This window comes from Gymnodraco acuticeps, unplaced genomic scaffold (genome assembly GCF_902827175.1).
Source record: "Gymnodraco acuticeps unplaced genomic scaffold, fGymAcu1.1, whole genome shotgun sequence".
NCBI lineage: Eukaryota > Metazoa > Chordata > Actinopteri > Perciformes > Bathydraconidae > Gymnodraco > Gymnodraco acuticeps.
This window is the reverse complement of record NW_022990743.1, coordinates 1,408,936-1,435,623: the sequence shown is the minus strand read 5'-3', so window position 1 is coordinate 1,435,623 and position 26,688 is coordinate 1,408,936. Positions and strand designations below refer to the sequence as shown.

General features: G+C 40.0%; 1 protein-coding gene across 5 annotated transcripts in view; it reads left to right on the top strand.

Moving 5' to 3' along the window:
- The window catches only part of slc6a9 (solute carrier family 6 member 9), a 100,830-nt gene that overhangs the window by 73,893 nt on the left and 249 nt on the right, over positions 1-26,688 (top strand). For 3 of the 5 annotated variants that reach the window (XM_034231970.1, XM_034231971.1, XM_034231972.1), the window contains 12 exons: positions 2,411-2,567; positions 5,630-5,761; positions 9,429-9,699; positions 11,231-11,363; positions 11,762-11,896; positions 12,003-12,106; positions 17,064-17,301; positions 18,300-18,434; positions 18,517-18,616; positions 18,964-19,064; positions 21,007-21,177; positions 21,879-22,136. In XM_034231970.1, the coding sequence (XP_034087861.1) occupies positions 2,411-2,567; positions 5,630-5,761; positions 9,429-9,699; positions 11,231-11,363; positions 11,762-11,896; positions 12,003-12,106; positions 17,064-17,301; positions 18,300-18,434; positions 18,517-18,616; positions 18,964-19,064; positions 21,007-21,177; positions 21,879-22,136 (1,935 nt within the window). Of the gene's footprint in view, positions 1-2,410; positions 2,568-5,629; positions 5,762-9,428; positions 9,700-11,230; positions 11,364-11,761; positions 11,897-12,002; positions 12,107-17,063; positions 17,302-18,299; positions 18,435-18,516; positions 18,617-18,963; positions 19,065-21,006; positions 21,178-21,878; positions 26,684-26,688 lie in introns of those variants that run through there. The other 2 variants (XR_004570599.1, XM_034231968.1) reach the window with 2 other exon arrangements.

Sequence of the window (26,688 nt, the reverse complement as noted above, 5' to 3'; positions counted from 1 at the left end):
CAAATGTCAGCATACTTAATACTAAATATAGCAACTACACTGCAACAGCCCATTGCCTGGTTATCACTGTAAAAGAACATCCTCCACTCATGCCCTCCACTTCCTTTCACCTCACTCACTTTACCACTGAATTTAAACCCCACTGTGCGCCTGTCTTCAATATGTCAGGTCGATTTTCAAAGAGTGTACGCCATAGACTCATGGGTCATTGCTATTCCCAGAGTTTTCTCTCCTTTTGGTTTGTCAGGGTGCAGACCTGATCATGTGCTTGTGTATCTTATAAAGGCACACACCTGGTTGCTGATAGGTAAGTCAGATGTACATGCTGTAGTGCCAAATAGAGGGTGCAAAAATAACACACACACAGCTGCACACGACTCCTCTGCTGCTTTTCCTTCCACAGTGCACTCCAGGCGGGGACATTGTAGTGCGTGACCCTCCGAAGGGTTGCTCCTTACACCCTGCTGTGATTGTGACTTCACTCCTCACTATCAACCACTTGTGTTTGTTGATCTTCCTGTCTGTCCCACCTGCAGCCTCCACTCTACTTTACAAAAAAAAGGTCAAGGATGCCTTTTGTCTTGCCCTCCTGACATGCAAGCACAGCCAGAGTCAAAGTAAGACGAAGCCTTTGGGAAAAATATGGCAGCTGTTTGTTTTATTTTGCTGTTTTACTGACTCTCTCATTAGTTGTGCTTGGCACTGCCTCAGAGTTGAACTTTGAATCCAATGGGGGCATAGTGTAGAGGTTGTTTTGTGTCATTGTGGTTGCTTTGTTGATATTTTTGCTGTGTGTCGGAAGTAGCACGGCATCTTGGGGGGGGGGGGGAAGAAAACATAAATGTCTCTCTATTGCTCTTATATTATTATTTTTTACACAAATAAAACTGTTAACAAAGCAGTTTAGCTTTGCTGAAAAACTGTCATTCTTGTGTATATAGTTTACTTGTCTACAGGCATGTAGTGTATTTTTCAATGACAGCTAAAGATTATGTGATTTTTTTTAAATATTTTTTTGCAGTTAAATGAACTGTATGCTGCATAAAAGAAGTTTTTTTTATGACAAGTAATTCACATTTTTCTCGAGCTATTCATTCACTGAGCCTCTGGAAATCTGGCCCTGCTATACACAGATAACACAGGCAGCATAAATGAGGGAAATACGTTTTCATAATGGTGCCATGCATACAACTGCACCTAGCTCGCATAGACACTGTTAATGCATATAAACCAGAGAGCTGCATCTACATATTAAAAGAATTACAATAAAAACTCCTAAAATAGAAAACAAACCCCCACAATCAAATCTTTAGACCTTTTATTGTCAACAAGGAATGTTATGAACCACAGACAAAATATTAAGTATATATTACTGGAAAAAATAACTAGTTTAATAGTCCATATTACCTTCTTTCCTAGACCTTTGAGGCACAATCATTCGCTTTCCAGATTTCCTAATGGTTTAGTCAAACCTTTCCATTTAAAGATTAACACTTAATTCATCCTAGTTTGTTCCAAAAAAAAACAACTAATTTGAACTCACTTACCAATTAGTACAACTAGGAATATGTTAGAATTGGCCAACTTAAAATAGCTCGAGTAGGCACACAAATTCTAAATTGTGCATCAAAATGCTATTGGCTTCTAGATAAACACAATGTTACATGTAATCCAGGGCCACAATTTAGTTTTTATATGAATAAATGTCCTTACTTCTTCTTTAAACCTTTTATTTTCGGAAAGCATCACAACCCACCACCTCAAAATGTGTCCTTTTGCCCATAGAGAACTGTGTTTACGCCATATACCTTTTATGTTTTTAGAATCATCAGCCAAAGCTATATCACAAAAGATTGAAGAAATGTGTAAAAATAACCAAAAATATTACATAATTTCAGTTCGTTGATGACTGATCCGAGAGTACTACAAGTACATTGTGCAAAAATTAGCTGTATTTATTTTTCTGCAAGAGCACGAGTGTGTTCATGTGCACCCACAAAAGCACAGACAGTCCGACACAGCTGAGGTTAGGAAGGAGGTCAGAGGAGAGGGACCATCTGATGCCAGCAGATGGAGTGATGGAGGGAGGGAGGGAGGGAGGAGAGGAGAAGAGAAGCTCGAAATCAGGACGACAAGACCAAATGCTTATCGGCTGTTCTTAAGGCGCATATTTCACTTTACATCCCGTCTGCTCCAGCTAACCCACCTTATGCTGCACTCTGGGGTATGGGGTATGTTACATGAATATTGTAGAACATGAATAATTCGACTCCACATGCAACCTTAAGATGTTAATTATTCTCCATCGTCGCATGAATGAATGTGCTTCCACAAATGTGGCATTTCAGACACATGGGATTGATTGTAAAGAAAGTGCTTTTAACATATGTTGTCCCTCTGTTTGTTGTAGAATGGAGCAGTTCCAGGTGAGCCGGTGAAGAAGGATGAAAACTCCCGGAGAGGGAACTGGGGGAACCAGATTGAGTTTGTCCTCACCAGCGTGGGCTACGCGGTGGGCCTGGGCAACGTCTGGAGATTTCCCTACCTCTGCTACAGAAATGGAGGAGGTATGTCTTTCATTGAGTTGACTTTTAAAATGCTGACCAACCTATGACATACTTGGAGAGGTGTACAGATGAAGTGGGTGAAACATATTTTTTTCCACAAAAGAACCTCAGTCATAATACTACATTCCAAGTAACATTTACAAAGCATTCGTTTTGATTAGCTTATAAATAAAATAACAGTTTTACAGTGTTATTTTGTGAAAATTCAGTGGCATACATTTCGAGGCATAAAAAGGCAGCTAGCCTTTCAGTTTAATGTATGCAGGTAACCTTGTTATTGTTTGTATAGCTTGAACATAAAGTCCAAGAAAAGCACTTTAATATTTTTCCCAAAAATGTTTTTCAATTGAGCAAGTTTAGCGTGAATAAAAGTTACCTTTTTTTCCCTGTGTCTTTACATAGTTGCGGTTATTTTTTCCAAATGTAAAAACGTTGTTTGTCACTTTAAAACCTCATAATTCTTATATTTATAACACGCATATTCTCATAGTGTTATTTGCCACACTACCTCTGAGGATGTCCTGAAATTATCACCCCTGGGTATGGAATCAATAATTGATATTGAATCGTGAGCTACCGAAATATTAACTCCCGTAGCAATTACACATTTGAAACCTGTAGACTATCTGTAAGTAAGGAATGTTTAGCTCCGTAAAGCTATATTTTAGAAGCTTTCTTTATTAACCTGACTGAAACAAAAGTCATGTTTGTGTTCACTGGTGCAAATGGTTCTCTTAACAGCTCTCACAAAACCAAGTTTTTCAAAACAAGCCTAGAAAGTGCATAGGTTGAACATAAAGGAAAGAGTGGATAGCTACTATGCTAATTCACCAGCTAAATTAGTGTGAAATGTGTTAGATTATTTACAACTAACTGTGTTCAAACTAGTCATTTATTAAATCAGTTTACTCCTTTTAACCATTAAGGAATGTATCTGATAGTAAAGACTTTCTAAAATTGTTCCTAATAAACATCTGTGGGCTTTTAAAAACGATTCAGGAAGTCAAAGCAGCTGTAATGTAACCTCCAAACTAAACAGATTAAAAGGGGAATCAATTCATTCTGGTTTTCATACATTGAAGCAAAAGAAATCCATGGGTGTTCAGTGTTAGCTATATTTATAGACTTGTGTGGGGAATGTGATTATAAAACCTAATTGACCCATTTCACATCACTTAACAGATCACCTGTATCAACTGTATTCCATATCAGTGCACCTTTTTTACTTTCACAGCTAACTACATCACGTCTGTCTGATTGAACCAGCCATGTTGCTCTCGCACTTTATGCACATAACCTCAATACAACGTGTCTTTTTAAGTATCGGGTCTAGATTTGCGTCACTACATTATTGTTAATTGGGCTGTGAATGCTGTCAAAATGTGTCTGAGTGCACCGAGTGGATCCAGCTGCTTCCGCTGACGTGCTTTATCTGCCATGCAGCCATTGTATTCAAAGCACAAGACCCTGATTAAAACTAACTGTATTCAAGCCCTTAAAGTCTTTCTGCCATCAAGTTAAATGCATCTAAAAGAGTCTTTATTAAATTAAATAGATACAAATGTGTACTTAATATTTCTTGAAAATAAGGAAAGCTTGATATAGGATCATGGATCGTAATAAAACAAAACAAGAAATTATTGTAAATTGACATTATCGGGATAGCTGGGAATATCCTTTTACTTGAAAATGCTGTGTTGCACACTTTCCTGGCAGATAAGTGAACATTATAGCCTGATTTAAAATAAAAGGAATAATAATGTAGAAAGAGCAAACCAATTCAATGTTGCCCTTAAGAAAATCAGTTTATCCTTTTCAATACAGTGGAGTCTTATGATGTGTTATACAGTAGGTATACTGTACATATTCTTCTAGAACATTTTATTGTTTTACAAAATTCTTTATTTGCTCTTATTTTATTCTAAATGTAATTCCTCTTTTTGTGATTAGGTATACACCAAAGCACATTTCTTGTATGTAGGGCAATAAACCTGATTCTTGATTTTTACAAACAATTTATTAAAGCACAACAGTATTTGTATCTTAGCAATATGCTACGTTAAGTTATTCCAGTATGTTTTGGCGCCATTTTAAGAGCTTTAAGCATATTTTTGATGGTATCTGATAATATGGTGAATCGCAATTACTTTGGCCTGGATCATCATGACATTTTTTTCCATGGCTCCTAGAGAAATACTAAACTATACTGAAAAGTTGTGAATTTAGTCGAGGTACTCTAAGTCGATGACTCCGTGCTTCAAATATTTTAATGCTTGTAAAATACCTAAATTCATGTGCAAGGACTAGGCAATATGTAGGTCTCACATCAGCTTCTACCTGCAGGTTACACACACAGAGGAAGTTTTGGTATCAGCTGGTTGCACCTACCCAAATCGCAAAAGAGCATATATACAAAACCACACACACTCTCAAAAAACAGATGACTGTCCTGACGCACAGACGTTCCCTTTGGATGATTGTCTGGTTTCTGGTCCAGTCTGAAACACTAGAGAGTTGCTGCACCACTGAACACACTCGCGCAGTGACCTCTCCACTTACCCAGGGGAGGTTGCCATGACAGATGAGGTTTTTGTTTGATTTTTTATGTTCCATTCTTTCTTTTATTAATTTCCTTCAATTTGTGTCTTTAGATGACATTACACAAAAGTGCTCAACACTAACTATTAAAAGTTGCCAGGAAACTAGGCATCAACTTTTGGTTGCCGAGGTGGAAATTATGGTGGCCATTTTTCTTCACCTTATATTTTGAGTACTGAGGGTACTATGCAGTTATACATTAGCTTAAGAATGAAAATGTAATATTACAATGTTTTTTATGATTTTCCAACAAATCACACAAAAATGCTTGAAAGAACGTTTACTTGGTGTGTTGGATTACTATCCATCAGCAGAAAATACATTTTAAGGTGCTCACACACCAGTAATAAAGCACTAAAACGTACACAATTAAACATAACATTGTTTACTGTCTATTTTAAATACAACTTCCAGTCCCCATAGATCATAGACAAAGGCAGTGATTGAGTGCCTCTCTCCTGCAGGTGCCTTCATGTTACCCTACTTAATCATGCTGGTGTTCTGTGGAATCCCTCTCTTCTTCCTGGAGCTGTCCTTTGGTCAGTTTGCCAGCCAGGGGTGTCTGGGAGTATGGAAGATCAGCCCTGTGTTCAAAGGTAAGTGTCAACGGGTTTGAACTCCCATTAAACATTTGGGATTGTGTGTTTTTTGTGGGGTTTGACAGCGCTGTCAATTTTATTTTTATTACGTTGCATTTAGCTGACGCTTTTATCCAAAGCGACTTACAATAAGTGCATTCGACCAACAAGATACAAACTTGGAGAAAACAGAATCATATAAGTACATCAGGTTTCATAGAGCAAAAACATTTCAAGTGCTACTCAACTGGCTTTAGATAAGCCAGTCCTTTATTAGTATATAAGTGCTTTGTTAGTAATTATATTGCTCGAAGTGGAGTAGAAAGAGATGAGTTTTCAGTCTGCGCCGGAAGATGTGCAAGCTTTCTGTTGTCCTGATTTCAATGGGGAGCTCATTCCACCATTTTGGAGCCAGGATAGCAAACCCACGTGTTGTTGCTGATGGGAACTTGGGTCCCCCTCGCAGTGCGGGTGCAGCGAGCCGTTTGGCTGATGCAGAGCAGAGTGCACGTGCTGGGGTGTACGGTTTAACCATGTCCTGGATGTAGGAAGGGCCAGATCCATTCGCAGCATGGTACGCAAGTACCATTGTCTTGAAATGGATTCTAGCAGTTATCGGAAGCCAGTGAAGGGAGCGGAGGAGCGGCGTGGTGTGGGAACATTTAGGAAGGTTGAAGACCAGACGAGCCGCTGCATTCTGGATGAGCTGCAGAGGTCGGATGGCACATGCAGGTAGACCAGCCAGGAGTGAGTTGCAGTAGTCCAAGCGTGAGATGACGAGAGCCTGGACCAGAACCTGAGTCGCTTTCTGGGTCAGGAGGGGACGTATCCTCCTGATGTATCTGCAGCAGCGGGTTGTAGCAGTGATTTGCAGTGAAGGACAGGTTGTTATCTAGGGTCACACCCAGATTCCTTGCAGTCTGAGTCGGGGAAACAATTTAGGTGCCAATGTTGATTGTCAGGTCAAGAGTGGGACAATCTTTTCCCGGGAGGAAGAGCAGCTCAGTCTTGTCAAGGTTGAGCTTGAGGTAGTGAGCAGACATCCACTGAGAGATGTCAGCTAGATAAGCAGAGATGCGTGCAACGACCTGGGTCTCTGAGCGGGGAAAGGACATAATTAATTGGGTGTCGTCAGCGTAGCAGTGGTATGAAACACCATGCGGGCTAATGACCGATCCGAGCGAGTTTGTGTACAAGGAGAAGAGGAGGGGACCAAGAACAGAGCCCTGAGGGACCCCTGTAGTTAATTGACAAGGGTCGGACTCGGACCCTCTCCAACATTACCCTGTAGGAACGGTCTTTGAGGTATGAGGTGAGGAGGGAAAGTGCAGAGCCTGAAACTCCAAATTCTTGGAGAGTGCGAAGGAGGATCTGATGGTTCACCGTGTCGAATGCAGCAGACAGGTCCAAAAGGATGATGACAGAGGAGAGGGAGGCTGCTTTAGCAGTGTTCAGTTCCTCAGAGACAGCAAGGAGGGCAGTTTCTGTGGAGTGACCTGCCTTGAAACCAGACTGGTGCGGATCCAGAAGGTTGTTCTGATGGAGATAACAGGAGAGTTGTTTAAAGACAGCACGTTCAAGTGTTTTAGACAGGAATGGGAGGAGAGAGACAGGCCTGTAGTTTATAACATCAGACGGGTTGAGAGTGGGTTTATTTAGGAGATGGTTTACTCTTGCCTCCTTGAGACTGTTTGGAAAGTGACCAGAAGTTAGAGAAGTGTTGATGAAATGGGTGAGAAACGGTAGAATATCAGGAGCGATAGTCTGAAGGAGGTTTGAGGGGATAGGGTCCAGAGAACAGGTGGTAGGAGAGGCAGAGGTAATGAGGGTAAGAACCTCACTTGGAGAGAGAGGGGGAAAAGAGGTTAGTGTGTTGGTGAAAGGAGGGTCTGGTGACCCAGCGGTGAGTAAAGGTGAGTCAGAAAAAGAAGAGCGAATATCATCAACCTTTTTTTCAAAGTGGTTAACAAAGTCACTTGACAGAAGGGAGGAGGGGCTTTGGGGGGTTCTAAGAGGGTGGAAAAGATGAACAATTGTTTTTGGGGATTTGAAGTCGATCCATATTTATCAGGCTCTGGGTGACATAACCCTAACCCTGCAGCATCAGAGTGTTGTAAATGAACACACAACCAACCCCCTGTGCTTATGTGCATGTTAATTGTGTGGTTTCTATTAATTATTCTAAACCGTTAAACATTGTAAACACTTCACAGTTTGAGCAACATTTGTGAAACACTTACAAGTTATCTCTTCGCAAATAAATTCATCAAAGATTTATTACTGATCCTACCTCATAGCCAAGTGAGCCCGGCTGTGAAATGACCAAAAATTGCCTTTAGCACTTTGCACAGCGCACTTGACTGCAATGTGTCATAGCTGGGTTCCTTAAAATGTATCCTGCAGTGTTCTGTTGTGAAACTAGGGGGCAGCATTGGATGCAGTAGCTCAGTCTGTAGGGACTGGGCTTGTGAACTGAAGGGTCGCCAGTTCAAGTGTTGATCAGACCAAAAGTAAAAAGTTTGGACTGGTACAGGCAGGGGCCAGGTCACTTCCTGGGCATCAAGTTGTCCTCGAGCTTATAATAAAGAGTATTCTTCTTACCATCAAACTTGTGGAGGTAAAGAAATAATAACATAAACCTGCTATTTGTAAGGTCTGACTCAATCTAAAACATGAAACATCATAATATGTTTTGATATATAACCCTAACAACCCTAACCCTAAGCAATACACAGTAAGAGGTAATCATTCTGTGCTTTAAACATTAATATGTATGTTTGGTGTCATATTCAGGGCAGCCAACAATTCAAGTAATAAGATGGGCATGTGGTGAGAGCATCTGAACATTTGTAATTGTATTTTATCAATGTAATGTGGGTCAATAGGTCTTATGATATTGATCTTAAGATAGATATATTTCAGCACATGGTGTTGGCAATCTTTGCATTCACCCATGGTTAAGAATGTGATGTTATGTAAAGATCCAGTGAGTGTAATGTGAGGTCAATTCACTTTTATATACAAATGTATCAGCTTGAAGTGAACAAAAACGTAACAAAACATAGGGTGTTTCTCAATCTCGAGTACGCTTGCTTGGTAGCACATGTCTTCCGAACGTCTTGCTTCAGAAGCGAGGCAAGAATACTTCCTGGCATTCGGAAAAGGAAGAGTGGAACAGGCGAGCAAGTGTGCAGGTGTGCGTCATATGAGCCTTACATTTTCCGCCAAAGATTTGGGGAAATTGGTCCGTGCGCAAAGCATTGTGGGGATTTTAAGACCGCGGAGTCTACACATGTGCAGCCTCGAAATGTCTCCAAACGAAGTACACCGGACTCGGTAGAATTCCAAGTATGCTGGACATTGGAACAGTACTTCGGCGGCACTCGATGACTTAGTATGCTTGAAATAGTGGCTCTGGAGCAGCTTTACTCGCGATTGAGAAACACCCACAGTTTGTGGATGCCCCTACAAACACATTATGTGTTATAGCAGGAAAGTGAGGATTAACCAGTTAGACATTTTGAGACACTTGAATACAATATGAAGACGTACAAGGTTTCACTAAAGTTGTTTGATTTCATTTTACAAATAACATTTATTTATTTCCTTTTTAAGGATGCAGCCTTTGCATTTGCTTCACATTTTCATTCTAACGTTTTCCCATTGTGTCTTCTTTACCCTTCAGGTGTGGGCTATGGCATGATGGTGGTTTCCACCTACATTGGGATCTATTACAACGTGGTCATTTGTATATCCTTCTACTACTTTTTCCAGTCAATGACACACTTGTTGCCATGGACCTACTGTAACAATCCCTGGAACACACCGGACTGCAGTGGCGTGTTTAGCAGCAACTTCACCACCAGGCTGGCTAACGTTAGCACCAGCCTGGTGGAAGGGGTGACTGAGGTAGTCAACCGCACCAAGAGGACCAGCCCCAGTGAGGAATACTGGAAGTAAGTCTGATACATCAGACTTTAATTAATGTTTGATTGAACCATTCATATCTTAGACTACACTGTAACTTTTATCCATGTATTTTTTCTTTTAATGTTTATTTTATTAGCTTTTCTTTTTAATGACTGATTTTAGATGCCATTTTCTTAATGTCTTTCATTTTTTGTAAAGCACTTTGAATTGCCTTGTGTTGAAAAGTGCTATATAAATAAACTTGCCTTGCCTTACATCAGTAGTATGACAAGTAAAAACCAAAGTCCTTCAGCATTACCATTTCTGATTATATTCGTCAAACTCCAAGGTGCAGGAATATGGTAAAGGAGTATCCGCATCATAGATACAGTATAGTCAAGCAAGGATCGGCACGATACCGATAGGGTGCTTGATAATAGCACCATGATCTGCACATAATTTTCAACTGATATAGCTGACCTTTTCTCAGGTGCTGATTCTCAAAAGTTATTGCGCAAATGTTATCACATGCCTAACCCATCGGAGAGTTTTGCAGGTTTTTTTACGTCCATCCAAATCTCCACAATGACAGGAGGATGAAAGAGTAGGGAGAAATGTAAGCAAAGGATTGGGATACAAGGAACAATTGTTAATCATTTATGTGTTTCACCTTTTTTCCCTCATGAAGTGTTAAATCTGACATATAGAGGTGCTTTAATATTATTATGTAATGAAGTGTCATTGCATCCAATCAATGCATCCCATATAAACAAATGAAGAGGAGCCTCTTTATAATAATGTGAGGCAGTTACCTCTAGACTCTTGACAGTTTTTGCAATGAGGCTCATTTGCATAGAAAGAGGCACATTTTGTGCAAAGATCACAGGAGCTCGTATTTATGTAGGTTCAACGGCTGCTAAAACAACGCAATTCTCCTTTTCGTTTTTTGAATTTTTCCAAGGTAATCAAGTGAGTTATCCCTAGCTCCTATAAGCTTGCCGAAAATAGGGCTTGTTTTACTGGCAAGCATTTAAATATTTGTACTAGATTTAAGTTGAAATGTTGCAGCTTCTGAGCAGTGTGGGACATGAAGGAGATTTACCTTTGTTCAGTATATTGGACACTCCATTTTAATATCAGTATCATTGATAGGATATGTGTATAGTCAATGAAGAGGTTTCAAAGTGCACCTGCTATTTAAGTTTATAAACCGTAGTTGCAGCTGAAGATTAAAAGGGGTGGAGTCAAGTCCCCATGAAGTAAGCCTGGCATTGAAGCAATGGTTCGTAGTTGCCGAATGATAATACTACAACCTCTGTGTCAGTCGAGTTACGTCACTGGGCCCCAAAATACTTTATTCCAATGACTAACATTGGGAACAGGCTGCAAGAGTGCATGCTCTGTGTACCCAAGACACCAGGGATCTTGGCATTATTGTTCTCGAGAGTCAGGCCATTGTGGCTTCATGCGTCACTGGGCAACTTTCATATGAATGAGACAACCCAAATGGTCTAAATATTGTCACCAGATGAACTGAAACGTTCCTTCCCTCTCTCTCTCCCTCTCTCTCTTTCTCAGGCACTATGTGTTGAACATTTCTGATGGTATTGGGAACTTTGGAGAGGTTCGTCTCCCTCTTCTCGGCTGTCTGGCTTTGTCCTGGTTTGTCGTCTTTCTCTGTCTCATCAGGGGCGTCAAATCCTCTGGAAAGGTCAGCCTCACTGTCTCTCTCTCTCTCACACACTCACACGTCACACACACACATTCATTGACATTAAAGCTTAAGGCAGTCGGTTGTGGAAAGCAACCAAGTGTATTTACTCAAGTACCAAAGTTGAGCACAAATATGAGGTCCTTCATGCTCCTATAAGCTTCTACTCGAGAAATCTGCTTTTTCTCTAAAATATGTTTATCTGACAGCTTTGCAGATTCATAATATTGATACAACATATTCATTTAAATGATAATGCCTAACTAAAGCTTTAACTACCTTACAGTAAATAAAGAAATTGCAATGAGTTCCAACTTTACCAGCTGCAACATTTAAGTGATGAAGAAATTATATTTAATTTGTTATTAATAAATAATTGTACTTTTGTGTTTGTGAAGGTGGTGTACTTCACAGCCACATTCCCCTACGTTGTTTTAACCATCCTGTTCATCCGTGGCATCACCTTGGAGGGAGCCGTCAACGGCATCAAGTACTACCTGACTCCACAGTGGCATAAGGTCCTTGATGCAAAGGTATGGACTCAAACACATCAACAGACAGGGAAGAGGAAATTGCAGATAGGAATGGATTGTATGTAACTTTTTTCTATTGCTTCTGACTGTGTTTTTGGCTGTGTAGGTGTGGGGAGATGCGGCCTCACAGATCTTCTACTCTCTGGGCTGTGCATGGGGCGGTCTCATTACCATGGCTTCCTATAACAAGTTCCACAACAACTGCTTCAGGTTGGTACTCCAGACTCAACTAAAGCTGACTGTGTTAAAGGAGTTGTTCAAATTTGGGGTACAAATACAACTTTTGAAAATAACCAATTATGCTTTATGGGTCCTCCCTTTCCTATAGTGTGTTAAATGTGTTGTGTATGTAAAAGGTCTGCAAAGGCTAACATCCCAAAGTTCTCTGTAGAGGGAGTCTCACTCACCCACACTCCCCCCTTCGTGAGACGTATCGATTGGAGCTGGACAGCATGTAAACATGCTGTGAACAAACAACACATTTGAAAATAAAGGGCCCCTTTAACTTTCTTTTTGAGAATAAGTAAAACAAATTCAGAACACGTGAACTTTTCCTTTAAGGCAAGACATTGCACCAAAAAGATTTTTCATTTTTTGAGCACTGGTTTGAACCTAAACATTTTTACCAAATGTAGTACTGGATAATGCCTAATTTGCCTACTTCTAGAACTCATGTCAAACAACAAATATGTATCTTAATGTAAGTAATCAACTGGGGAAGTTAGCATGGTGATATGCAGAAGTACATTTGTCTCAGCCTATTGCCCTGAAAACTGTAGAGGTGTACACTAATTATCTTTAAAGGCTTTTTTTTCTCATCCTCTGAGCCAGAATACTCCACTTACAGTACATGCATCACAGATTCCAGTTATATTCCTATTTATATTATAAGAGGTTTTTTTATTGTGCAAACAGTTAGTGCATTGTTAATATATCTTTAATTGTCTGATTTATATCACATTTAATCCTAAAAACATAGCTAAAATGTTTTTTTTGTGTCTGTTCATAGTATTTTCTCATTTATGAAGTGATTCAAATATAGTTCCTTCTGTAAAAACCTTTGACTAACTGTCATCAAAACGAAACAAGAATTTGAAACCTTTGTCTCATCAAAACATTTGCAAATTAGACCTTTCCTAAGGCTAATTTGCATATTTCAACATACAATTTCACCAAATTGTTATACAAATAATAATTTAAATAAAAATAATAGTTTAAATGTAATTAATGAACATAATCCATTAGTTGAATACATTATTTGTTTACTATATTTACCTCTGTCTCCCCATAAGAGGTCAGCTGACACTCAATTGAGGGGAAAACCGATACAAAAAGCCTAGTAATGTTTCGAGTTCTGTTAATGGTGAAAAGGGCTTCAAATTGTGAACAAACCAATGCTGTTGCCAAGCAACTATCTATGAATTTCAAAAAATGTGTCCTTGTCAGACACAAAGACAACCTAATGACCACCCATGTTTGAATTAATGCATCTCCAAAGCTGTCCAAAAATATGAGGCTTCTACGGCATGTGCCTAAAGAAGCAGTTTCAGTGTAAGCGTCTGCGTGAAAATATGACTCAATATGCATAAGGCTGAGCTGCTCAATTTGTTTAGCAACACAGACCAGTAACTTATTATTTGCACAAATCAGAGCAAAGGAAGTGAGAAGATGAGGTGGCGTCAGAGAAGAGCGATGGACAAAGTGAGAGGACGGCGAGGGTTAAATAGTGAGGAGCCGACTTGAAGACCACAGGTCTAAAGAGAGAAGGTTAGATAAGGTAGGCCAGCAGGAGGGACAGACATAGTGTTTTTATTTTGGACATGTGTGAAGAGGCTGGTTGCACTGTGCTTGAACACTGAGGGAGCGCGGCCACGGAGAAGGTTAAGACGAAGGAAAGGAGGCGATAAGGAGAGGAAAATATGTCAATATGTCCTGAGAACACGTGCTGACAGAGTGAGGGCATCAGGGGGATGGAGGCGGCGAGGAAAGAAAGACTGAAGATATAATTTGTTCCTCTGCCAGGAGCTGGAGGTTGCTCTATCTGCGCTCACAGCTGCACGGCCTCCTAATCAGCTCCAGCTCCAACTCCAACAGGAGATGTGCGGAAACAAAACACTGCAATCACAAAATGACCTTGTTGTGAGAGTGAGTAGTGTTCAAGGGAAGAAAGGGACCGGAGCACACTCTGAGTGAACAGACGATAAATGCATTTGGAAGATAAACAAATACACATGTGGTGTTGCTAAAAATAACTGCATGACAAAATGGTACGAAAAATATGTCTAACTATTTTTGACAAAGCTGCTGTCACAGTGTGATCACCCTCTGTATAATGTGCGCTACACAGGGCATATGCTCGTATGAAATAATTCTTGGTGTTCCTTCCATATAGTGAGAACTATCTGTATCAGTTGAAAAAACTGGCGCATACGTCAGCAAAATGTCTTTCCTCCGTTTTATATTTCCTGAGTGTAATGTGCCATTACACTGAGATAGTGATGGTTCTAACTGATTTACAGTAGTCTACAATAGAGTGCCACGTGACGTGTCCTAAAACCCGGAAGTAAACTCCTTCCAGGTACTTGCTTTCAAGCAGAACACGGGTGAAAACAAACTTAGCGGGAGTGTTTTACGTGTTCGGTGTAATGACGTAAAACGGCCTGGACAACTTCTGTAGTCCTATTCAGCCACTTGTTAACAACCATCGTTTTTCAGACACGCAAACTCTTCAAAAATCACCAGCGGGGTCACTGCTGATGTATTTAATGTCGTAGAACAAAACGTGATCTATCTCTTCAATGTGTGTCAAACACAGACCTTATTTCCAGATATTTTCCAAAATCCTATGGAGAAATTGCATTGCTTTTTGGCGAAGGAACCGGAAGTGGTAAAATGCTAACTTACTTCCGGGTTTTAGGACACTCTATAATGCGGCTTTCACACCAGCGCTTTTCCCTTTCTAGCTCCGAGCTAGAGCTTTTCTGGTTCAGCTCCGGTTTCCCTTTTCTGCTCCCGCTCTGTTCACACCGCCCAGCACCCGACTGGTGCTGCCGCTGCTGCGTCATGACGTCACCGTTTACATCGCTGATTTGCTCCCCAACGCCATTACGGCGCTCACAACAACAACAACAACGGGGAACTGCGTCGGGTCGATGATCGTGTTGCTTTTAATCACACGAAGCCAGAATAAATTGAATAACGACTTCTCCAACCTTATACTTTGCTCCAGAGTGCCGTGGTTCATTGTTTATTAATGTGTTTCTGCAGCATTTACCGACCGCTGCAGTGTTGGCTGCTCTTCCACGGGAGTTTATTCTCCTCCGTTAGCTCCCGGTTAGCTCACACTGCTGCGGCCGCTCTAAATATTCACTGTCCGACTCACACAAGCAGCTGATACATATCCCCAGTTCCCCTTAGCCTAAGTGAATGTGTGTCAGTCTGAATTGACGCTGTTTGGCATCACAACGCTGTTATGAAAGTTTCTTTGGTATAAAATGGGTGATGTTAGCATAGCAACCGAAGCTAAACTGACTACTTGCTATTGCTATCCTATTGTGGCATAAACCGTTTTCTACAGGCACATTTTACCGGCGTATTTTTATAATGATTCTACTTGTGATAGTCGGACACGACAACCTGTGCAGCCCATGTATTGATTCCATCCGATAGCTGCTATAATACAAAACAACACGTCTGCCTCTCTCCACAATGATCAATAACAATGAACGGATGGTCAAAGTAAGGTACAAATAAACAGAATCACACGAAGCCTGGTTAGTGTTGCCTGACTTTATAAAGTGTGTTTATAAGCACTACTGCTTGTAGGCCGGCATGACAGTCGACCCATGTTCAGGGGAGGTGGGTTTAGTTTCCTGCACGCCTCGACGTAAGAGAGACGTAAGCGACGCCACCTCTTAGCTCCGAAGCTCTTGCCTAGACCGACAATTTTTTAGAGCTGGAAGTGAACCCGATTCCGGAGCTAAGAGCCGGCGCCGCTGCGGTGTGAACAGGAAAAACCGGCGCTTTTCAGCTCCAGCTCCGAGCCGGAGCTGAAAAAGCGCTGGTGTGAAAGGGGCATAAGTGTACTACATGTAGCTTGTCGCAATGTGTCTGATCTCTATGCAATTTCACTGCCATTCCATTTATGGGGAAATTCTGCGCTGGAATTACAGAGGAAGTTGGGGTCAAAATCACCATGTCAACAGCCCTGATTTTGACACAATTGTGTCCTCATTTGAATCAAAATGATCTTGATATTAAGACATCTTTAATAAAACTTGGCTTTTTTCTGCTTTGCTATTCATTTAATCACAATACAAATTAAAACATGGACCAACGTACCTACAGCATGTTCTCTTCTTATTTTATTACATATTCCCGTGCACTTCAGAGAGCAATTTTTCCCCCCTACTTGCAATGGTTATGTGCCATTTTCTCTGTCACTCCTGTGCACTTTGCCAACCTTAAATAGTTTTGTCCACATTTTAAAGAACATTTGATGGATTTACAAGGTGCTGCTGGGTCAGCCTTCACCTTGAGAATAAAAAAGCTTTTTGCACTTGTGTCAGGTGTAAAATAGAACCGCACTTATTCTCGAAAGCTTTTTCTTCTTCTTTGGATTGTACCTTATTTGTAGGTCGCTGTAGAAAACACATTTTTTTAAATAAATACATAGATTCATTTGAAAGGTTGCATGCATTCACCTTCATGACAGGACAATAGGGTTCTGTTCATTGTTGGTATTCATATTTAATTTAAATAAAAAATGTGGGGCGGCTGTGGCTCAGTGGATAGCGTGCTGGACTTCGAATCAGACTTCGAATCAGGGGGTAGCAAGTTCGAGTCCCACTGCAGTCAGCATGTCGTTGTGTCCCTGGGCAAGACACTTCACCCCAAATTGCTCCTGTGGGGATTGTCCACAGTACCGAATGTGTGCAAGTCGCTTTGGATAAAAGCGTCTAACAAATGACATGTAATGTAATGTAATAATGTAATTGGTGCATTTTTAGCGATTTTCCCCTTTTTTCATTCATCTTCCTGAACAAGTAAAGTTTACATTTCAACAATGCTGGATATACAGCTGTCAAAGTTGCTAATTTATGCAATTCTGGTATCCAGCAGTTAAATTAAACCCAAACATGTTTCTTCTTCTATATTCTCCATACAGAGACAGCATCATCATCAGCATTACTAACTGTGCGACCAGCGTGTATGCCGGCTTTGTCATTTTCTCCATCCTGGGCTTCATGGCACACAACCTGAACGTCCCTGTGTCCGAGGTGGCAGACCACGGCCCGGGCCTGGCCTTTGTTGCCTACCCAGAAGCCCTCACTCTGCTCCCCATCTCCCCTCTCTGGTCACTGCTCTTCTTTTTCATGCTCATCCTTCTGGGACTGGGGACTCAGGTGAGGCTCGAGAACTGTTCAGTACATCAGTGTTTCCCATATGATTTTAAGAGAAAAAGGCAACAAACAATGCTGAAATGTTGACGTGATTGGATAACTTTTTTACAATTTCAACAGTAAGTGGAGTTCCATTAATAGTTTGCCTTTTGGTTTAACATATTGTTATAAAGTTTTAGACATATAAGCACTTTAGATGTCAAATGGGACAACATTATCTCCTCACCTTTTATAAAGGGAAGCATTAAAGCTCCTTTCCTATCATCTAGAGATTTTGAACGGCTCTAATCATAGCGGCCACTTAGGTACTTTGGGTCATTTTACTAAAAATCTTCCAAAGCAAAAAAAACTTCAACCAAACCTCTGATGACTGGCATCCCGGACAATACTAAGCAGCTAATGAGCCTAGCGTTGCCATGGGGCCCCGTAGTGGTTGCAGCCTATTCATCTCTCCAGCTCTTCAGTCATATTTGTGAAACTGGTAGCATACTAGCGTTAGGTGATATGTGAAAATGTTTGAATAGCCCAATGTAAATTAAACTAAATTAGATTCAAATCGCCTTAAAAACCAACCAATCCCTGATGGAGAATTAGTCAAATGTTCCACTAAAGCATTAACATTTATCTTTTTCCAACTACAATCTCCTGTAGGTACCTGTACCTCATACAACCCTATTTAAAAAAATGATGATATATTTTTCCTAAATTACCTTATATTGTAGATGAACCTCTTTGACACAGCTCACAGGTAATAATTAAGTAAAGCACTTCATTGAACATGTTTATAGAAATGTTAAATATGGGAGAAATGTCATGCTAAACATGAACTTTTTCTCTCATAACATTCCGACCTTTTCACACTAAATGATTTAGTAACTGTTAAACGTGGAAAAACCGTCTCAAGTGATCTATAAAGATTTTTGGTAACCTAATCAAGTAAGAAAACGTACTTGTTTCTCAAATGTTTAAATTAAATGTACTCTTCGTCCCTTGTCTTGCAGTTCTGTCTGTTGGAGACTCTGGTGACGGCCGTCGTCGATGAGATCGGAACAGACTGGATCATCAGGAACAAGACTGTCGTCACACTGTCGGTGGCCGTCATTGGATTCTTACTTGGAGTGCCACTCACAACACGGGTACGTTCCAAACACGCTCTTTAATCGCAACATGTTTTCTCTCATGGGGTCTTCATTCAATCTCTTTTTTTTCTGTGTACAGGCAGGAATCTATTGGTTGCTACTGATGGACAACTACGCTGCTAGTTTCTCTCTTGTCATCATCTCCTGCATCATGTGCGTCTGCGTCATGTATGTTTACGGTGAGGAGGAATACTTTTTTTTGTACTATATACTTCAAAGAAACTCTGTGACACAAAAACTGTTCTTTAAGAAAAATATTGACTATGTGCTTTGCAATTTGGGTGTTATTTCTGGTTTGGTGGTGGAATTATCCTATCTCTGTCAAAATGATTCCATAAATAGAAGTGTGCGCACATCCAGGGAAAAAACTTGTGTGCAAACAAAGGTGTGCAAACTGTTAAGCTCCAAGTAAATGATTTATTTTGTCTTCATAGCGTGGCAACATTGTCAAAAAACGAATAACCGCAATCTATAAAATGATCAATCACACTTTGACCTTACTGGATGACTTTTGTTTCATTCGCAGGCCATAAGCAATACTTCAAAGACGTTGAGATGATGCTGGGCTTCCCTCCTCCTCTCTTCTTTAAAGTCTGCTGGAGATTCATCTCCCCTGTCATCATCTCTGTAAGTGGACACACACACACACACACACACACACGTGCAAACATACCTGTTGTAAAAATGCAACATTATACCAGGAATCAAACCAGACTTTGATGTGAAGGACGTTCAGTGTGAGTTTCTGACACATTGTTAGGGACCTGATCTACATTTAGAGCAGCTGTCAACACTAATCTGTTTGGCTTTGGCTGTTTGGTTTGACATAAAACTTCTAAAAGTAAATCTTTCTGACTGGGAAATGGACACATGGAGCTGCTATTAATGGTATTTCCCAAGCAGACGTATTAGCAAGACCCTCCAGAAAAACGCAGGCAAAAATCCTTGATTATGTGATCAAACATGCGGGGTTTTATGTGATTTTATGCGGTGAAATTGCGGGAAGTTGCGAAATATGCGGAAAAAATAAATATTGGGCTGTCTTATTTATTTATTCTCTCTCACACACAACCTGCCACTAACGTTAAACCCCTTTACTATTCAATTAAACACATGCAATGTTTATTTATTGTAAAAGCAATTGGGCTATTTTAATCACACTCTCTCTCACACACACACACACACACACACACACACACACACACACACACACACACACTTACTTCTCCGCCTCATTCTGTTTTCATTTACTTGTTCGTTATCTGACCAGGTTCAATCTTGTAGGCTACTCACTTTGTTTCTTGTAGCCCTCGAAAGGGTTTTGGAGGTTGATGCCTCGGTGAACGTGAGTTGTTTGGCTTTCTTGTCCGCAGCAGCAGAAAGCATTTTCGAATATTTGAATGAATCAAAGTGGGTCGTCACCGTCGATGTTCTCTTATGCTCCAACACACAGTTGCACGGGATGCAGAATAGTTTCCCCCCACTTTCGTGCGAGACATCGGGGTACTGCTTTGCCCGGTCTTTAGCAGAAATGTTCGTCGGTAAATGAGATGGATTAGATTTTTTCATCTTGGTGTTTTCTCTCTCGTGTGAGTTCCACACGGTGTTGTTTACCTTCTGTGATGCGCGAGCTGATGACGTCGCGTCATCATCATCATCATCATCATCATCATCATCATCACTTCATGTCAAGACGAGTTAATTTTTTTCCCCTCAACTTTGTGTGGAAAAATGCGGGGATTATGCGGCCTTTTGATAAATATGCGGCCTTTTGAAAATCTGCGCCATTTTGCTGATTATGCGGTAAATTCTGCGATCGCAGAATCGCGTTTTTCTGGAGGGTCTAATTAGCGCGCTAAGCTTCTGGGTTATCCAAGAAATGCATTGTTTTGGATTACTGGTCGTATTTCAGCCACTTGTGTTCTCTCTTTTCACTACACAGATTAATGCTTCGCTCTGCAGGGCCTTTGCTAGAACAGAGAATAAACTTTAAACTTTTGGGAACAGTCATGAGTTATACTATAATTATCTGCAACTTTTGAATAAAGACACATTGCTGCTGTGCTGCTGTTTACAGCGGGGCAAAAATCTGGTGATACAATACGTAACATGATACAGTGGTTACAGTTTAATATATTTGTAAACTGTTAGCAAAGCCATATACTCTGTTTCAATGGGAAACTGTCTAGGTATTAAGAACGAACCACCAAGTGTGTAAAATTGTAAAACAATAAAAATGTTTTTAATGAATCGCAACAGTTCATTAAATTGCATCACATTTACTATAACATCCAACATAATATAATCCAATATTTTCCTTCACCCCATTATATAATGATTGAACCTGTACTGAACTTTTACCTCCATTAGTTTGGGACTGTAACTTGGATGGGAGACGCTTACTGATTTACCATATTTTTTTATTACCTTACCCATTTGTTATTTTTTGTGCGTTACAGATAGATTTTTGTTTTATATACTGTGTGTTTTAAATGAAGATCATTTTCATTAGTTATACAGACACCTGCTGTAAATGGTTTCTCATGTTGTCTCTGTTCTGTCCCTGCAGTGCATCATGATCTTCACAGTGATCCAGTACAAGCCCATCACCTACAATGATTACGTGTTTCCCAACTGGTCTCTGTACATCGGCTTCTGCATGGCCATGTCCTCGGTGCTTTGCATACCCATTTATGCCCTCTACAAGATCTCAAGGTCCCCAGGAGCCACCTTCAGAGAGGTACAGGATGTTACCCAATAATCCTGCTTTTACATTACATACATTTTAGTTGATTATTATCCAATGAAATGGTTCTAGGACCAAAACGGAAACAACAACCAAACCGGACAGCACAATGGTAGAAACCCCCCGAAGCATATTATAAATGGGACCTTAATTGTAAAAATAAATCTTATGCTCTCATGAAAATGACTTGTAAGTATCGATTGAGACACTGAACTGGTCAGGAAAATATTAACTAAGGTAATATATCAATCAAGAAGTATGCTAATCAGACTAATTGTGTTACCAGTAGAGTAGGCTATTAAAGGGAAGGCAGATTTAAGGTACTTCTGCAATGACTTCACTTTTCCAATAGAATATTGCTGCTTGGTTAAAGCTTAAGCATTATCCGTATTTGCACTGTAAAAAACTGAAGTTGAAGAATAAAAGAGGAGTCCAATTTAGGTGAAATATCGGATTAAAAGCTGTTGAATTAGTGCCTCAACATTTTTGGTAATTTTCAGTCATATGTTCATAATTAATGCCTAAACTGATAAAATGTTTGTTGAAATTCCAGCTCAGTCCTTAATTTAATTGATTCATCTTGGATTAAGAGCCCAACAAACAGCTTTTTGATATTTTTTTGACTCGCTCTTACATTTTCCCCTCGTTATAAGTTGCTCTGATTGATGTGTAACTCCTTCCTCTTTCTATCTCAGCGGTTGAAGTTCTCTTGCCGGCCACATCCAAAGTGGGGCCCTGCACTGAGGGAGCACCGGACAGGCCGCTACGCCCCCCTGGCCTCCGAAGAAACTGTGGAGACTCGCCCCCTCAAGGATAAGGAGGAGCTGAATGAGGAGCCGAAGGAAGAGGCGAAGGAGGAGGAGACGGAGAGGAAGGATGATATCAGCCTCACCATCCAGGGAAGCAACGGCTCCACCAACACAACACACAACAGCCCCAACCCCAGCGCATAGACGGCCCCCGTTCTGCCAGCGCTATCCAGGGCAGCGCCCCCCCAGTGCTCCACCATCTCTTCCTTCTCCTCCATCCTCACCCCACTTTCCCACAGTCCTCTGTGGGGGAGATCCCATTCGCTGGAGACCTTTACATATTGTAAGGGCTTATTATATCTATCCTAACCTCTTCTATCCATCTGTGTGTTGTCTCTAGAAGAAACGAAGAAGAACAAAAAAGACGAAAGGAAAAAAATTGGGTGTGCGGGTGGGTTGTTAATTTGTTACGCATAATTTAATAATGCAGTTAGTTGTTCCTTTCACTTTTTTTGTAAAACGTGTACATCTTCATTTAGAGTTAGAGGTACAGTACAATTGTGACGCTGTTGGTTTTGTGCATGCAGCAACATAGAGACACACACTGTTCTCCTTTATTCTGTTAGCCTTGTCTGTTTAGGAACTGGTGACTTTCTAGCAGCAGTGTTTTGACAGCTGGAGACTTGAAATGTGATACACAGTAGTGCTGTAATAAAGAGAAGCAGGGTGAACCGTGCCTGAACTGGCCATTTGCAGTTTGATAATGCGGTAAGATGGGCATACATTCGTTCATACCAGTACATTCACACTATTGTACATTTTACAGCACACAGTGACCTCAACCATAGTTGATCTCAGCTTAAGACTAAACATGTTATTTTATGCTGCTGCTTCTTCAAAAAGTTCTTACAGAGCACACATATTTAACACCTGAGATGGCGACTTACACTGATTTTCTGTGGAAATGTCCTCCACTTGTAACTTTTTCCACTAAAGCTGCTTAAACTTTGTAAACTCAGCAGAGGAATATCAGTTAACAGTGCTGTATTCTCTGCCTCTGCATTCACACACACACACAAACTTTGTGGTTTCTTGTTGTTCCTTGCCTGTGGAAACCTTGTCTCCACTAAGGTGGCCTGTTAAATATATGCGGACCGAAACCACTTAACTTGTCCCCGCTGTCTAAAATCACCTATACATACACATGAAACATACAGATGCAACTCTGTTCATAGGAGAGCCATCTCTCCTTAAGTCTTCCAGGCATTATTTTTGAGTGAAATGCATCTTGGGATGTGAAGGAGGTACCGGGCTAGAGGACGTAGCTAGGTGTGTCGTAGTCTGTGTCTCCCATAGGTCATAACAATCTGTCCCATTAAGGCATGTTACCAAAAACATTACCTGAGTTACCTGCACATGTTTTTGGCAACATTATATACTGCATATCGCAGAAATGCTGGTATGGTGTCAGTCTTTTACAGTCAGTGGAACCTTTAATGTATTTACAGGTATTTCTTTTAAATCTCTGAATCAAGCTGTGACTGGTTGAGAGACAAAAGACGGAGAGAGATGTAGCTTTTTTCCAGAAGAAAAAAATCTTAAATGAATGATGTAGATTTTAATGTAGCTGTATAGTATTGTTCTCTCAGTAAAAATCTCCTTTTTACCTCTCATTATTGTAAAGTAACTTAGTAAATAATTATAAAGACAGCATATGTTTATTTTGCACAAAAAACATGTAAAACTACAGAATCATAATTAACCGTGTTTACCATTCCTCGTCTGTGACTTGATTCATTGTGGTTTTGTTGTGGAGGGACAGAGAGGGGGTCTCTATAGCATGCACAATTGGATTGGTTTTGTAGTAGTGTGGTCGTAGAGGTTTCTGGCAGTCTAAATACAGAACAAATACGTGAGTTGTGTTTTTTGTCATCTAGACAGCTGTGTGAAGATCATACGTTCCTTTGTCTTTTAGCTTTCCGGCATTGAGGATTGTTTTGGATTGCATCAGGTCTGGCTGTAATGTTCCTTCACGTCTGGAGAACTACAGGGCTACAATAACAGTATTGGCATGTGTGTCATAAAACACAAATTGTATGTTGTAAACAACATATTTATGGGTAGAGAGACTTAAAGGAGTATAATACTATTTTTAAATGTATTGCTGAGAGTTAGCTGAGAAGATTGAGATACTACTTGCATGTGTCTATAGTAAAGATGAAGCTTCAGACAGCACCTGGCTAGCTTAGCTTAGCATAACGACTAAAGAATTTATGCCAAGCTGAGCAAATGTTAGCTCCAACTTCGTATTTCAGAGAGGTATTCATTTATTTTCCAATTCTAAGAAGGAAAGCACAAAAGCATCTTTCCCATGAATAATTTCTGTATGTTGATGCTTATTAGTAATTTCAACAATTTTCAGAAATAATGATGCACAACTTCAGATTATATTCGCACATTCTTTGTTTTCTTTGACCACTATTCCCCACAATGATTTACTTAGAAGTGTTGTTTACATGACAGTGCACTTCCTGCTGTGATCCACAAGATGGGGTGATACTGACACTTAGGGTAGTACGCACAACAGAGGTGGAACTGTGAACTAAAAATCAACACCAGAAAGTATTACATATTAAGGGCGTGACGAAGGGTGGGCAATGCAAAGCACAGTAGTTCAAATAAATCATGATAAGCACAGTGAGCTTCTGAAAAAGCACACATTTCTACACAAGTTTTTAACAGGTTTGTTAAGAGAAACATACAGTGCAATGGCTGTTTCCATATATGGAGAATTGTATCCTTGGTTGGTAGTTAGTTGTCTTTTTTTACATTCTGGTGCTCTATCAAACAATACATTCACCACCTACTAATTTAAACATATTGCTTACTCCAAGTCAAAATTCCAATCTTAGGAGTGCTGCACTTTCTAGATGAGGTTTTGTTTGCTGAAAAGATCAATACGAAGTTATTATTCTCAGTGCATATTGGGACAGCTTGCAGACCATTTCCTGTTTTTACAGTTGCCTGTCGTGTTCATGCTGTAGTAGGTGAGGCTTAGCCACCATGTTTCCATGCTATCGCTCTCCATACCCCTTACCATTACTCCGCTGCCCCCCACAACTCTTCCTCCCTTTGTACAGTAATGTAAAAAATATATAATCGGACTGTGTATGTGTGTGTTCATCTTTGATTTTATTTCGAGGGGGGGTAAGTTTGTTTTTGCGGGTTCAGGGAGGGCGGGTAATGTTTAATTTTGTTTTATGATTTGTCATTTTTCTTGTAGTGTAATGTAGAAGATGTCAGGTGTATTGTGTACTCTGTGTGTAGTGGATCTGCTCGTACTGTTGAGCCTGCATGTAGAGCAGGAGTAGTGTAAGTGTTGATGTCGATGTACCTCTAACCCATCAGAACTAGCCAAGTCTTATTCTGCTAATAATATAGTCTACCTTTTAAGAAAAAAAATGGTTGTACTAAAAGAAGAGAAAGAAAACTACATATTTTATCTTCAGATTTTAATAATTGTTTATCCAATGTTAAATGTCACTACTTTTTTTGTTGTTTTTGAAGTATTAATTGAAACGTTACGATAAAGCCAGCTAATATTAAAAAAGCATTTCCAAACAAAATCTTTGGATCGAAACTTGAACTACGAAAGAATGGTTAGTTTTTAAGGTGAGCTCTGGTGTAGATGGCGGCTGCAGCTACATGACGATGCTTTTTTTTTAAAGAACAATATCACAGGAACTACATTTTACACAGTGCAGTGCCAACAGTCGTACATTACTGTTTAATATTCAGTGGCCCTTATCTGAACTTTTTTTTGTCTAGCTGTTACAATATTTTTAAATATTAGCAAAATCAAAACACCAAAATTACTCAGCCTCTAACATTGATTTAGCATCAGGACCCATTAACTCACATTTTCATTCTTGTGCAGCTCTGAATTATAATATCAGGACATCATTTTGTTTTATGTGGACATTTTAGACAATTGTGTGCCATCAGACAAGGGTATAGTGACTATTATATTTTGACTTATTTCTCTTGTTGGTAAAGTAAACCTTCAGTTATCTGGCTACCAAAAGAGAAGGACCAACTACGTCCTACAGGAAACTTAAAAAAAAAAAGATCAACACAATTGAAAATAGTTCATAACTGACTCATGTCTTCAGATACTAATATGCTATTGCCTATTGTCATCTTACACTGATGTTTAAGAACTACGTGAAGCATTTGACCATTTGTATACACAAATTCACTGCACAAGTGTTCTACTGTACTAAAGAACTGTGACTTCACCTTGTTTCTGTGGTTCTCTGTAAATTACAGAACATTACCTCTTGAATTTCTTGCTACTGCTCACATAAATATACCATTATGTTTCAGCACTTTAAAGAAGTCATTCGTTTTTCGTCTAAGCAACAGGAAAAAACATAATTAGAATAATCATTTGAAAAAAAGAACCAAGTTGGGTAAATAATGTCTTAATTTCAGTGGTCTGTTTGAAATAAACTGTGCTGGTGTCAGTGGACAAATGCTGTGTTGTTGCTATGCCAATGTACATTGTTTCATGGGAGGAGTGGAGAGAACACAGTCCTTCTGGTATCCTCTATCATATATATCTGTCAATCTAACGATGTCTGTTCTTCACCCTTTAGGGCCAAAATCCATTGAAATGTCTTAGTCCTGTCAGCTGTATATCGTAAACTGTTGAATTACAAAATGCTAAATAAAATCTATTTTAAAGATCAGTGCT